The 16,207-nt window shown below is 51.3% G+C and overlaps 1 protein-coding gene and 1 long non-coding RNA gene across 18 annotated transcripts in view; one reads left to right on the forward strand and one right to left on the reverse strand.

Annotated features, from left to right (window-relative positions):
* LOC105480748 (microtubule associated monooxygenase, calponin and LIM domain containing 3) overlaps positions 1–16,207 on the reverse strand; it is a 232,628-nt gene that overhangs the window by 65,300 nt on the left and 151,121 nt on the right. For all 17 annotated transcript variants that reach the window (XM_011739919.2, XM_011739905.3, XM_071079991.1 and 14 more), the window contains 2 exons: positions 12,640–12,728; positions 11,637–11,724 (listed from right to left, as the gene is read on the reverse strand). In XM_011739919.2, the coding sequence (XP_011738221.2) occupies positions 11,637–11,724; positions 12,640–12,728 (177 nt within the window). The remainder of the gene's footprint in view (positions 1–11,636; positions 11,725–12,639; positions 12,729–16,207) is intronic.
* Positions 13,454–14,695, forward strand: LOC139358661 (uncharacterized). Its single transcript, XR_011613878.1, has 3 exons — positions 13,454–13,558; positions 13,693–13,766; positions 14,619–14,695. It is a non-coding gene; the product is annotated as an uncharacterized lncRNA (long non-coding RNA).

A 16,207-nucleotide genomic window follows, 5' to 3' on the forward strand; every position in this document is an offset into this window, starting at 1 on the left:
TGGGGTACAGAAAACAACACAGGATCTCCGCTTTTATTTTGTAGGTCTGCCTTCTAAAATGATCTGCACCGTCTGTCCTACAGCATGCAGTCTTCGTATGGGGTCCCGACGTGTTCTGAGGAAGCACAGCCACCGGGAAGTGCATTCACGGTTCTGTGGGGGCTGACAGGTCTGGAGGCCTGGGCTGGGAGCTGGCAACGCCATTCTGGATCACTTTTCTGATTCTCGCCGCCCTCTATCCTGATGGACTCCTCTATCCCACTCCCACTCCTCCCACAATATAACTGAGGCCGACAGCATGTCAAGGTCACGTCCTTTCTTCTAACTGTAGTCTAGATCCGTGGTTCTCAACTGCGGTGATTTTTCCCCTGGGTCACCTGGCAATGCCTGGAGACATTTTCTATTGACACAGCTTGGGGAGGGGGTGCCACTGATGTCTGACAGGGAGAGGCCAGGGATATACCCGGCACACCACGAGGCACAGGACAGCCCTCACAGCAAAGCAGGATCCAGCCCAAGACGTCCACAGTGCTGGGCTGGAGAAGCCCTGGCTTACAAGTTAGATCAAGTCATTTCTAATCTCTCACCAAACAGGCCGACCAACCAATTCTCCGCACCCTCTGACTGTGGCTTGATCTGAGCAGCTGCATTCAGAGTGGTGAGCTCACGACCCTTCACCGTGGCTGCCAAGGTGCAATGCCTGACCAGCAGGAGTGCAGTACACGGAGGACCAACCGAGGACTGCCTGGTGAACAGGCAGCTCTGGGCTTGCTGTCCACAGACAGGAAATCCACAACAGAGGTGCATGCTGTGACAAATGTGGTCCCTGCCACTCGCTGGGCACCTGTACCCCAAGTAGCTGCATGAGCCGCCCGAACTTCTCCTTGTCTCAAGGCACAACTCCACTGATGGAAGGCGACTCTGCTCCTCCCAGCAATGCCCCTGGAGGGCACCTGCACATCCCCCACCCCTCCGTCCATGTGTGTCATGTGCGTGAGGCCGCAGGAATTAAAGGAGACCACAGAGATGAATCTGATGGGCTTCTCGCCCTCTCACTCACTTTCTCCTGGCTGGATGCTAGAAGCTTCTGACAGACAGAACGTTCCACTTGGACATTACAGCAGGATGCCTCACTAAACCCAGGAAGAAAACTCACTGGAGAACGTGGCATGGAAAAACACATCTACCTTTACTCCGTGTTCTCAACTCTTCTTTCTCCCCATTTTCCAGAAACCTCCAACCTGAGAGCTCTGAGGGCCCCTGCCACAGTGTGCCTTGCCGAAGTCAGGCCAGGCCGTGCCGCGCATGCCTAGGAGGCTTCTTGAAAACCTCTCTGTGCTGAACCACATTGCAGTTGGCAGGCGCAACCAGGACTTCCCACGCACACTTAGCCCAAAGACTGAAGAGTCAGTTCCTTTACGTGTGAGTTCAGTACAGAGTGGCCCAAAACTGAGTAGATCAGAACGTCCATATTCAGCACAAAAAGAGCTACAAAATCATCCCTTCCTCCCCTATCCCAAACCCCACACAGGCCCAGGGCAGGCAATGTCGTAAGAGGACTGTGAATGGCAGCTGTGAAGCTGTAACACCATGGAAGGGTCAGCTCCACCATCACTCAGGCCTTTGAAGCGTATCAGAAAATGAGGTGGTAGAGGAAAAGCCAACAGATTGATAAGCTAGAAGCGGTGACACTGGAACTTGAAGAGAAAACATCCCCCAAACATGTTCCCCCTTCCTCCACATCACCGGCAGGGCGGACGGATGAAGGAAGAAGGGCTTACTCTTCACAACAAAACTTCAGGCTTGATTTGAGAGGACCAAAACGTGGGATGATATAGAGAAAATGAAGAGAAGGTCCATTTCATATTATTTACAGTCAATTCAGATGGCGGCATTCTCCTCCATTTCTGTTGACGACTTCCTCCCTTGCACCTCAGTGATGAAATCCTTTGCCTTTACTTCATGTGCTGTCTTTCCAAAGGCACATTCCCAACTCTGGGATGGTTGTCAAATAAATTGGGAGACTGTATTTTCCAGGAGTAATGAAATGGACACCCACTGGCTTCTCCAGGGCATCTATGCAAAGAGCTCTTGCCTCTCGCCCACGCTGCCGAGCCCGGGCGCAGGGAACGATCAACGGCAGCTCCTGTGTCCTCTGCACTACCCAACTCTGAGTTTACTGGTTACGTGGCCTTGGCCAAGCATGCCTAACTCCTGTGTGCCTGTTTCCCCATGTGCAACACGGGGCCTCCCTTACGGCTGCTGTGAGGATCCAAGGTCAGCTACATGAAGCATCTGCTCAGGGCCTGTACACAGCGCGTGCTACATGTTAGCTACTGCTGCTGCCGCTACTGTGTCTCCCAGCATCGTCTTCTGTGAGTGAGCATGGCAAGGGCCCCCATGGCTAACTGACCAACATCAGTCACCCGTGGGGAAAACAGCAGGCATGAAGGCACTGCAAGTTTTACTGTCTATTTTTATTTGGGGAAAGTATTTCAGTAGAGAAGAGGGCTTTCTTGGTTGCAAACACAGACAAGCCCTAAGCACGGTCTTTTCAGCAGCACGAAGGATGGCTACTGGCTCTCGGCGACACAGCAAACCAGTGCGGACTGGCTCTTGCCTCCCTGGCCCTTCGTTCTCCTCACTGAGCACCCAGTGCTTCCTGTTTCTCTGACATCCCAGAGCCCTGTCCCTGTACCCTCCACCCCAGCGTTCCTGTGCCTCTACCAACGCCAATGCCCCAAGAAAGCTGAACTGGCCAAAAGGCAGGCAGTAGCTAGTTCACAGTAATTCATATTAGATGAAACTCTAGAAGAAAATGTTTACTTTTAAAATAACCTGCTGACCTAGTCTCTTGGTAGTAAAATGGTGGGAAAGAAATTTTATAGCTGGTATCACTGTAACCTGGTCTTTTGAGAGTCTTAGTTCTGGGGAAAAGGGCAACCATAAATAAATATGCCGCTGTAATCCTGTTAATTGATACCAGCTCTTCCTTGGTTACCAGGTTGTACTTTGTCCACGAAAACTACTCCAACAGGAGTCCCCACCCCCTGTGCCGTGGCCCCGGCTGGGTCACAGACCCACGGCCTCTCAGGAACCAGACCGCACAGCAGGAGGGGAGTGGCTGGCTAGTGAGTGTAGCAGCCGGAGCTCCGCCTCCTGTCAGATCAGCGGCGGCACGAGATTCTCCCGGGAGCCGGAACCTCTTGTGCAGCGAGCATGTGAGGGACCCACGCTGCATGCTCCTAAGGCCTGATGATCTGAGGTGGAAGAGTTTCACCCCAAAACCACTGCCCACCCCGGTCTGTGAAAAAACTGTCTTCCATGAAGCCAGACCCTGGTGCCAGCAAGATTGGGGAACACGGCCCTGCGGCTTGGCTCTTCTCCCTCAGGTGCAGGAGAGTCGGCTCATCATGCTTTTTGGTTTTCAGTTTTGAGCTCTAAGAAACAACCAAACGCCAGGGCTACGCCCCTCTCTGGAACTCTCTTATACAGTGTTCCTGGCTTCATTAGCCTCGGAAAAGCATCAGAACAGCATGAAAACATACTCATTTAGGCCTCTGCCAGGAAAACGGCGCTGGTTTTGCCAGGTTTTTGTTGAGGAAAACCCAGACCCACGAAAGCCCTGAGTCCCGGTGCCCTGGGGACCTTGTCTGGTGTTGGTCTTCAGGAATTAATTCTACCTTAAGGAGTGCCTGTCACCAGAACAACTCAGGGCCCGTGCCCTTCCACTGGTTTTCCTTTCCTGGGGAATTGGCACTGGCCGAGGCGGGGTAACACTGAGATGCAGGTGCAGGGACAATCCAACCTTGCAGAAGGCTCCAGAATCCCAGCGAGGAAGGAGGCACTGGGCTGAAACGCTTTGGGTTCTTCTGGGGACAGGGCCTACTCAATGTAAAACAATTACTGAAGACCAACAGTTCCAAGCATGGACCTAAAAGAAATCAGGCTGCACTGTCTATGAAATAAGTGATCAAGTGGCAGTAACTCTGATGTTTTACAGAACACAGAATAAGGAAATCAGTCACTTAACAGTCACACCTGGGCAGTCTCATGTGATTAATGTAGAAGCACAAAGAACTGGGTAAGTACAGAAAGAAATAGAGGTAAAGAAAACACAAGAGGCCAAGAGAAGTTCTGTAAGGATTTTTCTAGTAGCTGTCCCTGCACGTCCCCAAGAGTCTGCAGCGAGGCGGAGCTGGGGCCCTAGACTCCCCGTCTGTGCAAGGGTGTTCCAAAACTCCCCTTTCATGCCAACGAGGGCCTTCTGAGGGGCACGTGCCTTCTTCCTGTTTTGGGCACATCCTGCCTGTGCATGGCACATTTCTTACTGTCGGGAGGACAAGCACATCAGTGACCAGGTTGGGTTTAGCTAGCCTGAGTTAGGGTGAGGATGCTGGCAGTGATTCACCCTCTTGCCCACTGTCCTTCTTGGAGACCCATTAAAGTGCCCCCAAAATATTCAGAAAGTGTCCATAAACTGCTTTTGCAAAGCGATGTGGAAGTTGGCCCACAGGAAGTAAAAGGGAGCTGGTGTTCACGTGGCTGGTAGAACCCGGAAGTAATTGATGGAGAGTCCCATTTGCCTGGAGGCCCGCGTCCCCTCCCGGGCAATGAAAGGTGTTTCTGCGCACAAGCCTACCACCCCCTCCCGCCAAGGTAAGCGGTGAGGAGACAAGGAGCAATTATAAAGAAAGAGGTGTTGGCAGCCAACAGGGTGCTGAGAATTCTGGGCGGTGGTGAGAGGAGACCACAGTGCCATGACCTGACCTGGGCAGGAGTGCCAATGGGCCTCGCCGCCCCTTGTTTCATTATGACTAATCTACTTGCTGGCACTTGTGAGGAGCTTGGCTGAGTGAGCTGCAAGGGCTGATTTTTGAGTCTCAAGGAGGATTCAGGGCTTTGTGAAAGGGGCTGGAATCTGGAGAGACTCGTCCTGAACTCTCTGCCTGGCTGCTGCCTTTCAGAGCCCCACATGGGTGTTTTTATCTCGGGGGCACTTGTGGGACCTGGGTCCTATACGGCATTATCCTGCCCTATTTTTTAGCATGAAAATAGAGTGGCCCGGCCGGGCGCGGTGGCTCAAGCCTGTAATCCCAGCACTTTGGGAGGCCGAGGTGGGCGGATCACAAGGTCAGGAGATCGAGACCACAGTGAAACCCCGTCTCTACTAAAAATACAAAAAATTAGCCAGGCGTGGTGGCGGGCGCCTGTAGTCCCAGCTACTCAGGAGGCTGAGGCAGGAGAATGGCGGGAACCCGGGAGGCGGAGCTTGCAGTGAGCCGAGATTGCGCCACTGCACTCCAGCCTGGGCAACAGCGTGAGACTCCGTCTCAAAAAAAAAAAAAAAAAAAAAAAAGAAAAGAAAATAGAGTGGCCCATTTTCATAGCTTGCTCTCCTTCCATGTCTGTGCTACGGCATTCTTCTTAGGCAGTGTGTTAATTAGGGAAACTGACAAGGAATTTTTGAGAAAAGAGAACAGATTTCAAGAAGTTTCAGAAGGAAACTGAGATCCAAAGGGGATTTTCCAGGGTGTTCCCAATGGGCAGCACGGAATCCCATTTCTGATTCCACACAATCCCCACCTTCCTGCTGGAAGCTTCAGTGCATTGCTCTAAACATCCCCTCCCCTTTTTTGCTGGGGAATGGGAAGGCAGCAGCAGCCAGGGGCTAAGATTTGAAAATTATGCACATCTATGTATCCATCCTTATTACTGACTCTTAATTTATTGTCACTTATTGTACCTCCCACACCCTATTTCCTTCTCTCCTTTCTGCAGGCACCAGGATTCCGAATGACTTATTTCAGAGAAAGGGGAGCAAGAGGCTACGGACCTCAGGGCTAAGGAGAGGGCAGGCCACAAGTAGGCCAGGAGATACTGCCCAGACTCTCGGAACCAGCAAGGCTCTGAGGAAAATGACGGTGTCACAGCAGAGCTGTGAGCGACTGGGGGGTGAGGCCCTCCCTGGCCTGGACTGTTGAGAATGCCAAGCAGACCCGAGGGCCCTGCTGCTCTGATCTATGGGGAAGCCAAGAGAGCTGCTCCGGGGGGACGGGGGCCAGCGAGGGCTCTTGCATATGAAAACACCCGAGTGCCTAGGGCCTGGCAGGTGTAGACTTGGGGCTGAGTGCTCTGCCCACCACAGCACAGTGCCCTCTCCTGGGCCAATTCAGCATGAGGCTAGGCCTGTGCCCACTGCAGGTGGCAAAATGTGGGAACAGTGCCATGGCTGCTAAAACCAGCAGCAATGTGTGTGAGAAGGGAACAGTCTGTTTTTAATACAGGCCAGTCCCTCCAGGCTGGAGAAGGGCCAAACAGAATCAGACATCCCAGCTCAGTGTCCAGGTCACACCAAAGACAGCATGAGAGAAATCAGCTTGGGAGGAAAGACCAAGAACTTTCAACCTCACCAGGAGCAAGGCTGCTGCGCCTACGGGCATGCCTGGCAGAGCCTCCAGGCAGAAGACAGACACGCCCCTGGCCCCAACTCCCTGCCACAGCTGGAGGCAGGAAGAAGGTGTCTAGCTCTATGTCCCTATGGTTGACCAGGCTCTGTGTGGCATTTCCACCCCTCCATCCGCCCAGCCAGCGGGCCCTCCTGCTGGCGGACTGCACCCGAGGCCCATGGGCACAAGCAGCATCCGTCTTGCTTTTCTCCACTTGCAGCTGCTGCAAAGCAAAACTTTGCACCACTCCAGCCCCTACACAGGAGTCCTTTGTTAACGGGAACCTATGTCAGGTATAAAAACCTATTTCCCCACTTTGCACCTTGCTGTCTTGCTGACCCCCGGAGTGGGAGTCCTGAGCCACAGCGGCCACAAGCCCACCCCCAAGACCTGCCTGAGCTTCCCCCTTTCCCACCCTCTGGTCAAGAGAAAGGGAAGGAAAAGAAAAACTCAGAAACCCAAAGATTGTTTGGAATTTATTCTCTTAAATAAGAATGTAACATTTGTTAAAAAAAATAAATAAATAAAAGCACGACACCTTGGTTTCACAGTAAACGGCAAAAACAAAGTTACACAATTAAATAAAAACTCACAAAGAAACACACCAAGAACTCACAAGAGCACAGGTTAAAAACACGGGCAAAAATAAAGGTTGAGAGAAGGCGGGCAGTAGACAGGCAGCAGCGGAGTGTTCCTTGGCACAGCTAATCCTCTCCTGTTGGGCTCTCGTACTGCCGCCGGGAAGCCGGCTGGCTGTCCGCCCCTCCCGCATGCACCCCAAGCTGAATGCCTCGGGAGAAAAGTGAATCCCTTGGTGCCCTGCTCAGACCTTCAAGGCTATGGTGGAACCCCTTTTGGGACGGCCTAAGAATCTTCCAGTGTCCTGCAGAAAAGAGTTGAAGATGCACTAACCACCAAAAGACAGGAGTGAGCTCACACAGCTAACTCAGTGGAGCCAGTGTGCAAGCCAGACAGAAGACGCGTGAGGTGGGTGCCCAGCTCTCTGTGGTGCCCCGGCGGCAGCAGCCCCTGCTGTCCTAGTTTGCTCTTGGGGCCATTTCTTGGGGGTGTGTGCTGCTGCTTTTCTGAGATACCCACCCACTCATTTCCTTACAGGCATGCTGCCCTTAGGCTGCTGTGTGTCCTCAAAGCCCTGACCTGGGTACGGCTCCCCAGTGTGAGGCTCCCGTGGTTCTCAGAACCAGAACAAGAAGCTTTGGAAACAGCTTCACAATTATTATTATTACTGTAATTTAGGGTGCAATATATAAATAAATATCTACCCATTTATGTGCAATTATATCTATATACATATAAACGTGTACCTAAACACACTCACACATCACTGTCAACTGTGGCTCTTGGGGTCAGGCGGGAGGTAAGCTGGATTGCAGAATTCCCTTGCTCTACTAAAAGGCTTTCCATAAATGCCTAGAAGGGAAGAGGACCTGGGAAGCAGTAAGACTTCCTAACTTCCCTCTTGTCAGGTGGGACCCCTAGGGTTGAATGAAATTCTACCGCCTGGCTACCCTTCTAGCTGGTGTGGGAAAGGCCTGTACTTCCTAAAAGCCCATTCAGGATCTGAACTATGGAACCTCAAGGTTATCAGGAAAGGAGTGTCTGGGGACAGGGGTCAGGCAACTGCCACTTGTGACCTTCATTTTTTAACTCCAGATCATCTTTTTCGTAAGATGAGAGGAAACTAACGTGTTTCTCCCCTTCCATCTCTGGCCGGCACTGCCAATGAACCCGGTGATGAGCACTCAGCGGAAAAAGGTCTTCTGTTCCCTTCCGGCTATGCCTTCGGCTGCCCTGCTTCATTTTTGGTTATCGACCATATCAGATAAAAAGAAGATTCCTCTGGACAAAAATGAATTCAAGAAACCTGCAACTAAACTTCTTATGTCCCAGGGGGAAATAATCCCATTTGGGGATTTCCTTTCTCTGCCTATTGTTGTTCAAACTTTTTCTAAAGTCATGGTGGATAGTACGAGGCCAGGGTAAGAAAAAATCTGTGCCAGGACCACTAATATGCAGTAGTAAGTATAAGCTTGGAAACAGAGCATTTATAGATTTAAGAACAAAAAAGAGAATTTCTATATTAAAAGCACATTACAAACAAAAATACTGTAAACAATGCCCCCAAACACTAAATTAGGCAGCAGGTACAGATTTGGTTACCAGAGAAAGACAACACTTTAAAGCCGACCTAGTGTGGGTTCTTTGAACTGTGGGTTTAATTGGGTACGGGTGTGTTGTTTTGTTTTTGTTTTGGCAATAGCAAGAATTTTGGCATAGAAAGAAAAAGAACATAAAGGAGAAGAAATGCCACAATATAAAGAGGAGGCACAGAGTAAAAGCACAGCTGGGTCAAACACTGCCCAGTCATAGCTTTACCAGCCCTGCCTCCTGGGGACGTAGGTCTACGGAGGATGGTTGAGTTACACACAAGAGAATCGAGGCCTTCATCATGGCCTCTTCCGGTCGAGCACACAGCGGAGGTGGCTACCATGGGTCTGCGCTAATGACTAGTCTCTACCACATACATTCTGGGGCCCTGAAATACCTCAGCTTTCCCTTTTCTTTTTTCTTTTTTTAGATGGAGTCTAGCTCTATTGTCAGGCTGGAGTGCAATGGTGCGATCTTGGCTCACTGCAACCTCTGCCTCCCTGGTTCAAGAGATTCTCCTGCCTCAGCCTCCTGAAAGGCTGGGACTACAGGTGCATGTCATCACGCCAGCTGATTTTTTGTATTTTTAGTAGAGACGGGGTTTCACCATGTTGGCCAGGATGGTCTCAATCTCCTGACCTTGTGATCCACCCGCCTCGGCCTCCCAAAGTGCTGGGATTACAGGCGTGAACCACCGCGCCCAGCCACACCTGAGCTTTTCTGAAATTTTTCAAAAGGAAGTCTAGTTAAGTCATCAAAGCTTCAGTTTCATATTTAAAGAAGGAAATCTCTATCACAGGAGAAAAAGGTATCTATTTCACGCCAGCCATAAAACACCGCCCATAATCCTGTTCCTTTCCGACCGAGGCTAGCAGCAGAGGGAGCTCACCAGGAAGGTGCTCCGGACTCTGAGCTGCTGGAGGGTGAGCCCCTCAGCCCTGAGCTTCACTGACCTTTGCCGCCTAAGCTGGGGGACAGTGCCTGTCATTAACTGTATGGGTCCACACTGTGATTCCGTCGGGACACCACATTGTGAACTCCCGTGCTATACCAAGTCACCTTCTGGCTCAGGATCGAGAGCCACGTGGACCGAGACGTCCTCAGGGCTCTGACTCTTTCTTGGAGGTTTTGTCCTTTAACCACACTGCCAGCTCTCACCCTCTCTCCCCACTACGTAGAACATTCTTCTTCTCTGTGGAACCCTTAATTCTTTAGAACTCCCAAAAACCTGAAACCCATTATACTTTCAATTAGATGGCAAGAATGGCAACCTGAACCAGATGGGAAAGTCAGCAAACCTGGCTTCATTCAGAAATAACCTAAACTTCGTTGTGTTTCATTCTTTTTAAAGAATGTTCTGTACTCCAAACCCAAATGGAAAGTTTAATCTCTTTTGAGTTGTTCTACTGAGTAGTCGGGTTCCTCAGAAAATCCATCTCTGCTGAAACAGGGCCCAGACTAACAAGGTGGCGCTCTCCCCAAACGAATGTATATTCTATAGCATAAGCCGAAGTCTCTGCCTAGACCCCGTTGGTTATTTTCCTCTACCAGTGATTCTGCCCGTGCTCTCAGAGTGTCAGCTGCAAAGGCCTGTTGGTACTTAAGACAGATTATAAAGATCTTCAAGACTGCAGAAGGTTTAAATGTCATTAATGGTTGAAACATGGCTCTAAAATATTGGTCCCACCTGCAGGGCACTTAAACAATTTGCTCAGATTATAACAAGGGCACGTTCAGTAGCAGAAGCTGAGTTCACCCGGCTTGGCGGGGGTTTGCTGGGTCTCGGCCTCCAGTTCAGTGCTCCCAGGGTGTGCCGCCTGGCCTCTGGGCACTTCTCCCTCTCCCAGAATGAGCACCACAAGGCCTACATGAACCAGCTCTTAGGGAAGGGAAAGGAAGCATCTCTGGAACCTCTCAGTGAGGGCCAAATGGGTAATTCTCTTGTCCCACCACAGGAATTCTATGACCAACTCCTCCACAGTTCCTGGCATTGGCTGACCATCTTCCATTTTTACGAGTTTTGTACATAGCTGCTTGAGATACATGTGTTTTGAACAAGAGGAAAGTGTGACAGACAGAAACACAGCCCTGCTGGCCCGCTCTTACTCCAGTGACCCTGGGCTGTGAACCGCCTGGAGCTGCACGTGGGACACTCAGAACACCCAGCAGTTTGTGGAGCTGCGGACGCATCTCAGGCAAGTTTTACATGGAGCCGAGAGAGGCCATTTTAAGGAAAAAACCTACATAATTCTTCCCAACAGGCCTTGTACCCACAAACCCGGCAAGTCCTGCCATGCTATGACAAGAATAAATGTGTTTTTAGAGGTAGAGATGGTTTTGTTCACCTCCCAACACAAGAAGTGGTCATGGAAGTGGGACAGGTGAGGGCTGGGACCTCATGAGAAGCCCAGTGGCCACGGGGTCAGGACAGGGCATGCCCCATCACGGTGCAGGGCAGACAGGAGAGCAGCCACAGCTCATCCAGACACAGTGACACGGAACAGGACGCAGAATCTTAAGTGAAGGTGAATGCAAAGCCAGACCACAGGGCTTAATCAACGCAGCTCCAGGCCGTCAGAGGAGCTTGTAAGCAAACTGCATGAGGGGCCGAGTGGCCTTGGCCTCATCAGGAGTGGTAATGGGAGCAGTGTCTGAGTGCCTGCAAGCTCCTGTCTACAGACCACACAGGACCAGGGCCGCCCTCATGTGTGATGCTGCGGGACGGGGCTGAGGGATCGCACTTCACGGCTCTGCCGCCCACCGGATGGCCCCCTCACTGGGCCACAGCCTGCCAGCGGAACTCCCCTCCGATTTGCACCAGCACCTCCGACAGGCCATAGAGAAAGGGGACTCCGAACGCAAGCAGCTGGCACATGAAAAAGGAGTCCAGAGGGTTTTGGGCCACTTGATGCCCGAATGAAGAAATGTTGCTTTGGAGGTGCTGGCTCATGCCCTTGGCCTTGTCACAGAGGCCGAGGGAGTGACGCGCCACCCAGCCAAACAAGGAAGTGAGGCTACCTGGGGTTCTCTCAGTCGAGCCGGCCACGGCGTTGGCCCGTCCGTTTGCGTCTGTGGTGGGGCCATCCTGCAGGGGTCCTTTGGCCTCCTAGGAAAGTTCATGAGAAAAACAAGAGTGGCTCTGACTGATGCACTCAAATCCTCAAAGCCCCAGAGGCACTGACAATCTGACAGGCTGGTTTTAAATTTTGTTTATTTATTTTTGAGAGACAAGGCCTTGCTGTCGCCCAGGCTGGAGTGCAGTGGCGTCATCATAGCTCACTGCAGCCCCGACCTCCTGGGCTCAGGCAATCCTCCCATCTCAGCCTCCTGAGTCACCAGGAATCAACGTCTAGTTCCACCCAGGTGCACCTCTTCCTGCAAGTCCCTCTGCGGGCAACAGAAGCCCTCAAGGGGGACTGACAGGCAGGCGTGCTGACAAGGTGGCAGCCATGCTGAAGAGACTGCTGGGTTCACCTTGGCAGAGAGAGGTGGAGAAGCCACCCTCATTAAAGAGAGCATAAGAAAGGAAAAAGTTCTCAAATAACTCACAGAATGAGTGAAAGGCCCCGTAGGCATGGCGCCCTCTGGCTGTGGGGAGTGAGGGTGGGGTCACCGAGGAGCAGAGGGATCCTCCGGACAGAGTCTCTCTCCCACTCTGCCCTTCTGGGGGAGGCTTTAATCATGTGGAACATGAGTGGGCATCACCCCAGTGGCAGGGTGTCCTCTCAGAAAGATGTGTGTTGACAAAGGCAGATGTCTACGCAGCTGAGACGGAGAGCTGCATCATCTCCTGGGTCCCACTCAGGCGGCAGGTGGAGCCTTCACCTTAGCGAGGCAACCTCAGATCATCCAGGAAAAGCTGATTCCCTCCCCACCTGGGGTGCCACTGCGTCTCGGGCCCTCCCCACTCCCAGGAGAGGCAAGGCCGCAGGGGTCTTTGCACGTTGGCCGCCCTTGGCCCATAGCCACACTGCTGCAACACCCACTGCTTCTCCCCCACTTACAGGACGGTCACCATTACCTTTCCAGACAGGGGAGCCACCGCTGGTCTCTTCCTTTGTGCGTAGCCAGAGAGTCGATAGCAGTAGTGTGGCTTACAGTAGAATTTACCTGTGGACAGCAAGAGGCAGGGACAGAGGTGATGAGCCAGGCACCGATCCTGAACGTGCCTCCCTGGTCTCAGCCACTCCTTTCCATCTCCTCCAGCCTCAGGAGGCCATCAAGCCACCCAGCCTTCCCTGGGCCCAGCTTTCTGGTTTACTGGGAAGCCAGTTTCTCCCAGTAAACTTTGATTCTAGCCCTCCTCTCCCCTGGCCTGAACGGGGTCTTTTCCTTTGGGAATGTGAAGGCCATTGAGCCATCACCCAATCAGTGCCCAGAGCGAAGATGTGAGGCCTGTGTGGCAGGGCCAGCAAACAAAGTGGCAGTGTGTGAGGAACAAAGATGTGGTCACATGAAACGCTGGGAGTAGCATTGCTGGGGAAAGCAAGAATGAATACAAGTACGGGGTGCAGGCTGCAGGGGTGGAGGCGTGGAGGCTGCAGGGGTGTGGCATCGCTAGGCATCGGCTCTGACAGGCCCATCTCTGCTGCTCCCCCTCCTGCACCCTATCCCTCACCCCCTCCCAGTCCCCTCAGAGGGTCAGGATCAGCAGGAAAGGACATTAGAAAACAAAAAATACTGCAATGGACTATAAGTAGGATGGAACAGAACAGAACAGAACAGAACAGAATAGAATAGAATAGAATAGAACAGAACAGAATAGAACAGAAACGAAACGAAATGAAACGAAACTAGAGTGTACTGTGGCGCGATGAGAATAAAACATTACTTCTTGGAACTTGCAGCTGTGTCTGGGTCTCAATGTAATGTGTATCCCCATGGGGAGTGTGGTCAGAAAAATCTGAACAACACTGGACTTGAATTTCCCCGTGACTTTGGTAATGGAACTAACCCACAGAGTCATTTTTTTACTCTCACTTAAAGAGCGAAGACTTTTGAATCTCAAGTGATAAACCCTACTATAAAAACTGCTGAAACAGAAGTAATCTCATTTCACTTTCCTCATTTGTAGAGACTGCTTCTTAGACAAATGAGCTTCCCTGATCTCAAAGCTACAAGAGGACCTAAATGTCAAAGAAAATAAGGGTAAGATGGCATTCTTCCCTTTCCTTTTCCCTGATGATCTGATTCTTTCTTCTTTTCCTTCAGAGAAATTGACTTGTTTTACCTGCACTCCCTATCCAATGCTGAATAAATCTATTAGGAAGACACAGATTTTAAATACTTTTCATAATGCCTAGTATACTTTCTCAGAACGATTCACTGGCTACTGGCACTTGGTCAGGATGCAGAGACTCTACAGTGGTGACACCTGACCCTGACGGCCAAACGCCCGCCAATCTTACCGCCTGTTTCTCCACCAGGGGGGTGGAGCCATGGGTTGTCGCCTGGAGCTTGGCCACAACTTCCTTTTCCATCTGAATAAGCCACTCAGCTTTTGTACATGTTGGCTACCAATAATTAGGATAAGATAAGATGTACGAGTGCTTGGATCATGTGCTACTTGTTTTGGTCTGTTTTGTATCTCATTCTTTAAGAAATACCCTTCCCTCCTCCATGAGACTCTGACAGGGGTTGGCAACCACGTGGCCTGAGCTTCCACCACCAGTCACACATGACCCAGGCCACTCAGCGACTCACTCCCTCCACCCCACCCAGGACAGGGTGCTCTGGGGACTGGCATGTGGCTAAAGGCAGGCTCGCTGGAGACGTTATGGGGATGCTGAGGGAGGTGAGGGAAGGGGCAGCCCTTCCCTGAGGACTGCTATCTGGCCAGAAGCTGTAAAGCTAAGGCTGCAACTGTAATCTGCACTGGGTTTCTATTACTTGTAACCAAGAGCATTGCTTCTTACAGTATCAGAAAACTAAAATGCTATCATGGCTTTCATTTCTTCCTTCTATTTTTTTCCTACATCAATTTGCTTGTTTTTGCAAAAGTGGAATCCCAGATCTTCAACTCTAACTCAATTGAACTCAACCGAATCCTCCTTGAACCCTGCTCTGGTATCCTCAACTAATAAAGAAAGGAGGTTTACATTTCAGAAACAAGACCTCCAAGGCTAATCAGAAAGTTCCAGCAACCTGTGTTCTCTAAGAAGGCAGTACAGACGACGCGAGGAACGTGAACGCTAAGCGTGATCTCAGTTCCAACACCGTCTCAACTGCTCAGCAGCCGTGTGAACTCATCTGTCTTTTGGAACATGTCTCCTCCCATGGAGATGAACACAGCACCCACTTCATAGGTGGAGATATTAAATGAGGTGGCACAAATCATGCGCATCTCCCCATATCCCTTCCCAAACTCAAGACGATGGCACTTTTTGCTTATTTAAAAAAAAAAAAGAAGCTAATTTTAATGTTAACATTTGCCAAGTGCCAGACACTACTTTAACTGCTTTCCATCTATCAACTCATTTAATCCTCAAACAAGCCGGTGACGCAGGTGCCATTGGTATCCACCTCTTCCTCAGTGAGGCACAGAAGGCCGAGCGACCTGCCCAGCGTGTCCCCCAGTCAGTGAACCGCAGAGGCGGATGTGGTCCAGGATGCTGGTGCCAGAGCCTGCACTACCACGACACTACCATGCCTGCCTCAGTGGTAAACCCAGCCTTGCTATGTTTTTAAAAATTAGCTACGAATTGTGGGTGATTCAGTCAAGTGACTTGATTCTCAATGGTCCAAATTAAGGATCCTGATAACTGAATACGGGAGTGACTGGAAAAGGGAAATGGAGAAAACAGATGGCCACAGGGCAAACCCAAGGTCAAGTGGGCCGTCCATTCATTCACTCACCCAGGCCTGAGTGCCACTGTATGACAGCCACCGATCTGAACACCGAGAGCCCCAGGCAGGCAGACTTGTTCTCCCGAGACGCATGGGTAAGATGACACAGTGCGAGCCCTGCATGGAGAATCACACGGGCGCACCGGTGCCTGGGCAGCTGCCCTCTTTCAAAAGAGCCAGACCCCTCTCTGAGGAGCGCCACATGGAGATGTGGGCCACGTGCAGCTCACTCTGTGGAGACCAGGGGGTGTACTCCAGGAGAGGACACAGCAGAGCCACGTCCTAAGGAGCAGTGGCTTCATTACGCTTATGGGATGGAAAGACACTGGAGCAAAGAGAGCAGCACACTGGGGGCAGCTGACGGCAGAGGCTGGGGCGGACACGCAATGCTCTCTCCACCTGGGACAAAGTTGTGGGCTCTGTCTGCACGGCACTGGCTAGGACATTGGTGAGATCCAAGTCACACCTTTTAAAATCCCTCCAGTTGCTCTGTGGAAACAGACTGGGGTGTAACAGAGGCAGGCATGGAGACAGTCTCAGGCTCGTCACTGATGAGGGCCACCCTGCACACACCACCTGTGGAAGTGGTGTGTGTCTCTTCTCAAGATGACAGGGAAGGCCTGACACTAATTTAGAGTCCTTGTCTTAAGAGCTGGCAGCGATCACAAATGAGCTAATGCTTCGCAAAAAAAAAGCGCAGCTCTGTGTTTGAGCAGACGGCATCCTCGAGAAAGAGCTGAAGA

Source organism: Macaca nemestrina, chromosome 15, assembly GCF_043159975.1.
Source record: "Macaca nemestrina isolate mMacNem1 chromosome 15, mMacNem.hap1, whole genome shotgun sequence".
NCBI classification, from domain to species: Eukaryota; Metazoa; Chordata; class Mammalia; order Primates; family Cercopithecidae; genus Macaca; species Macaca nemestrina.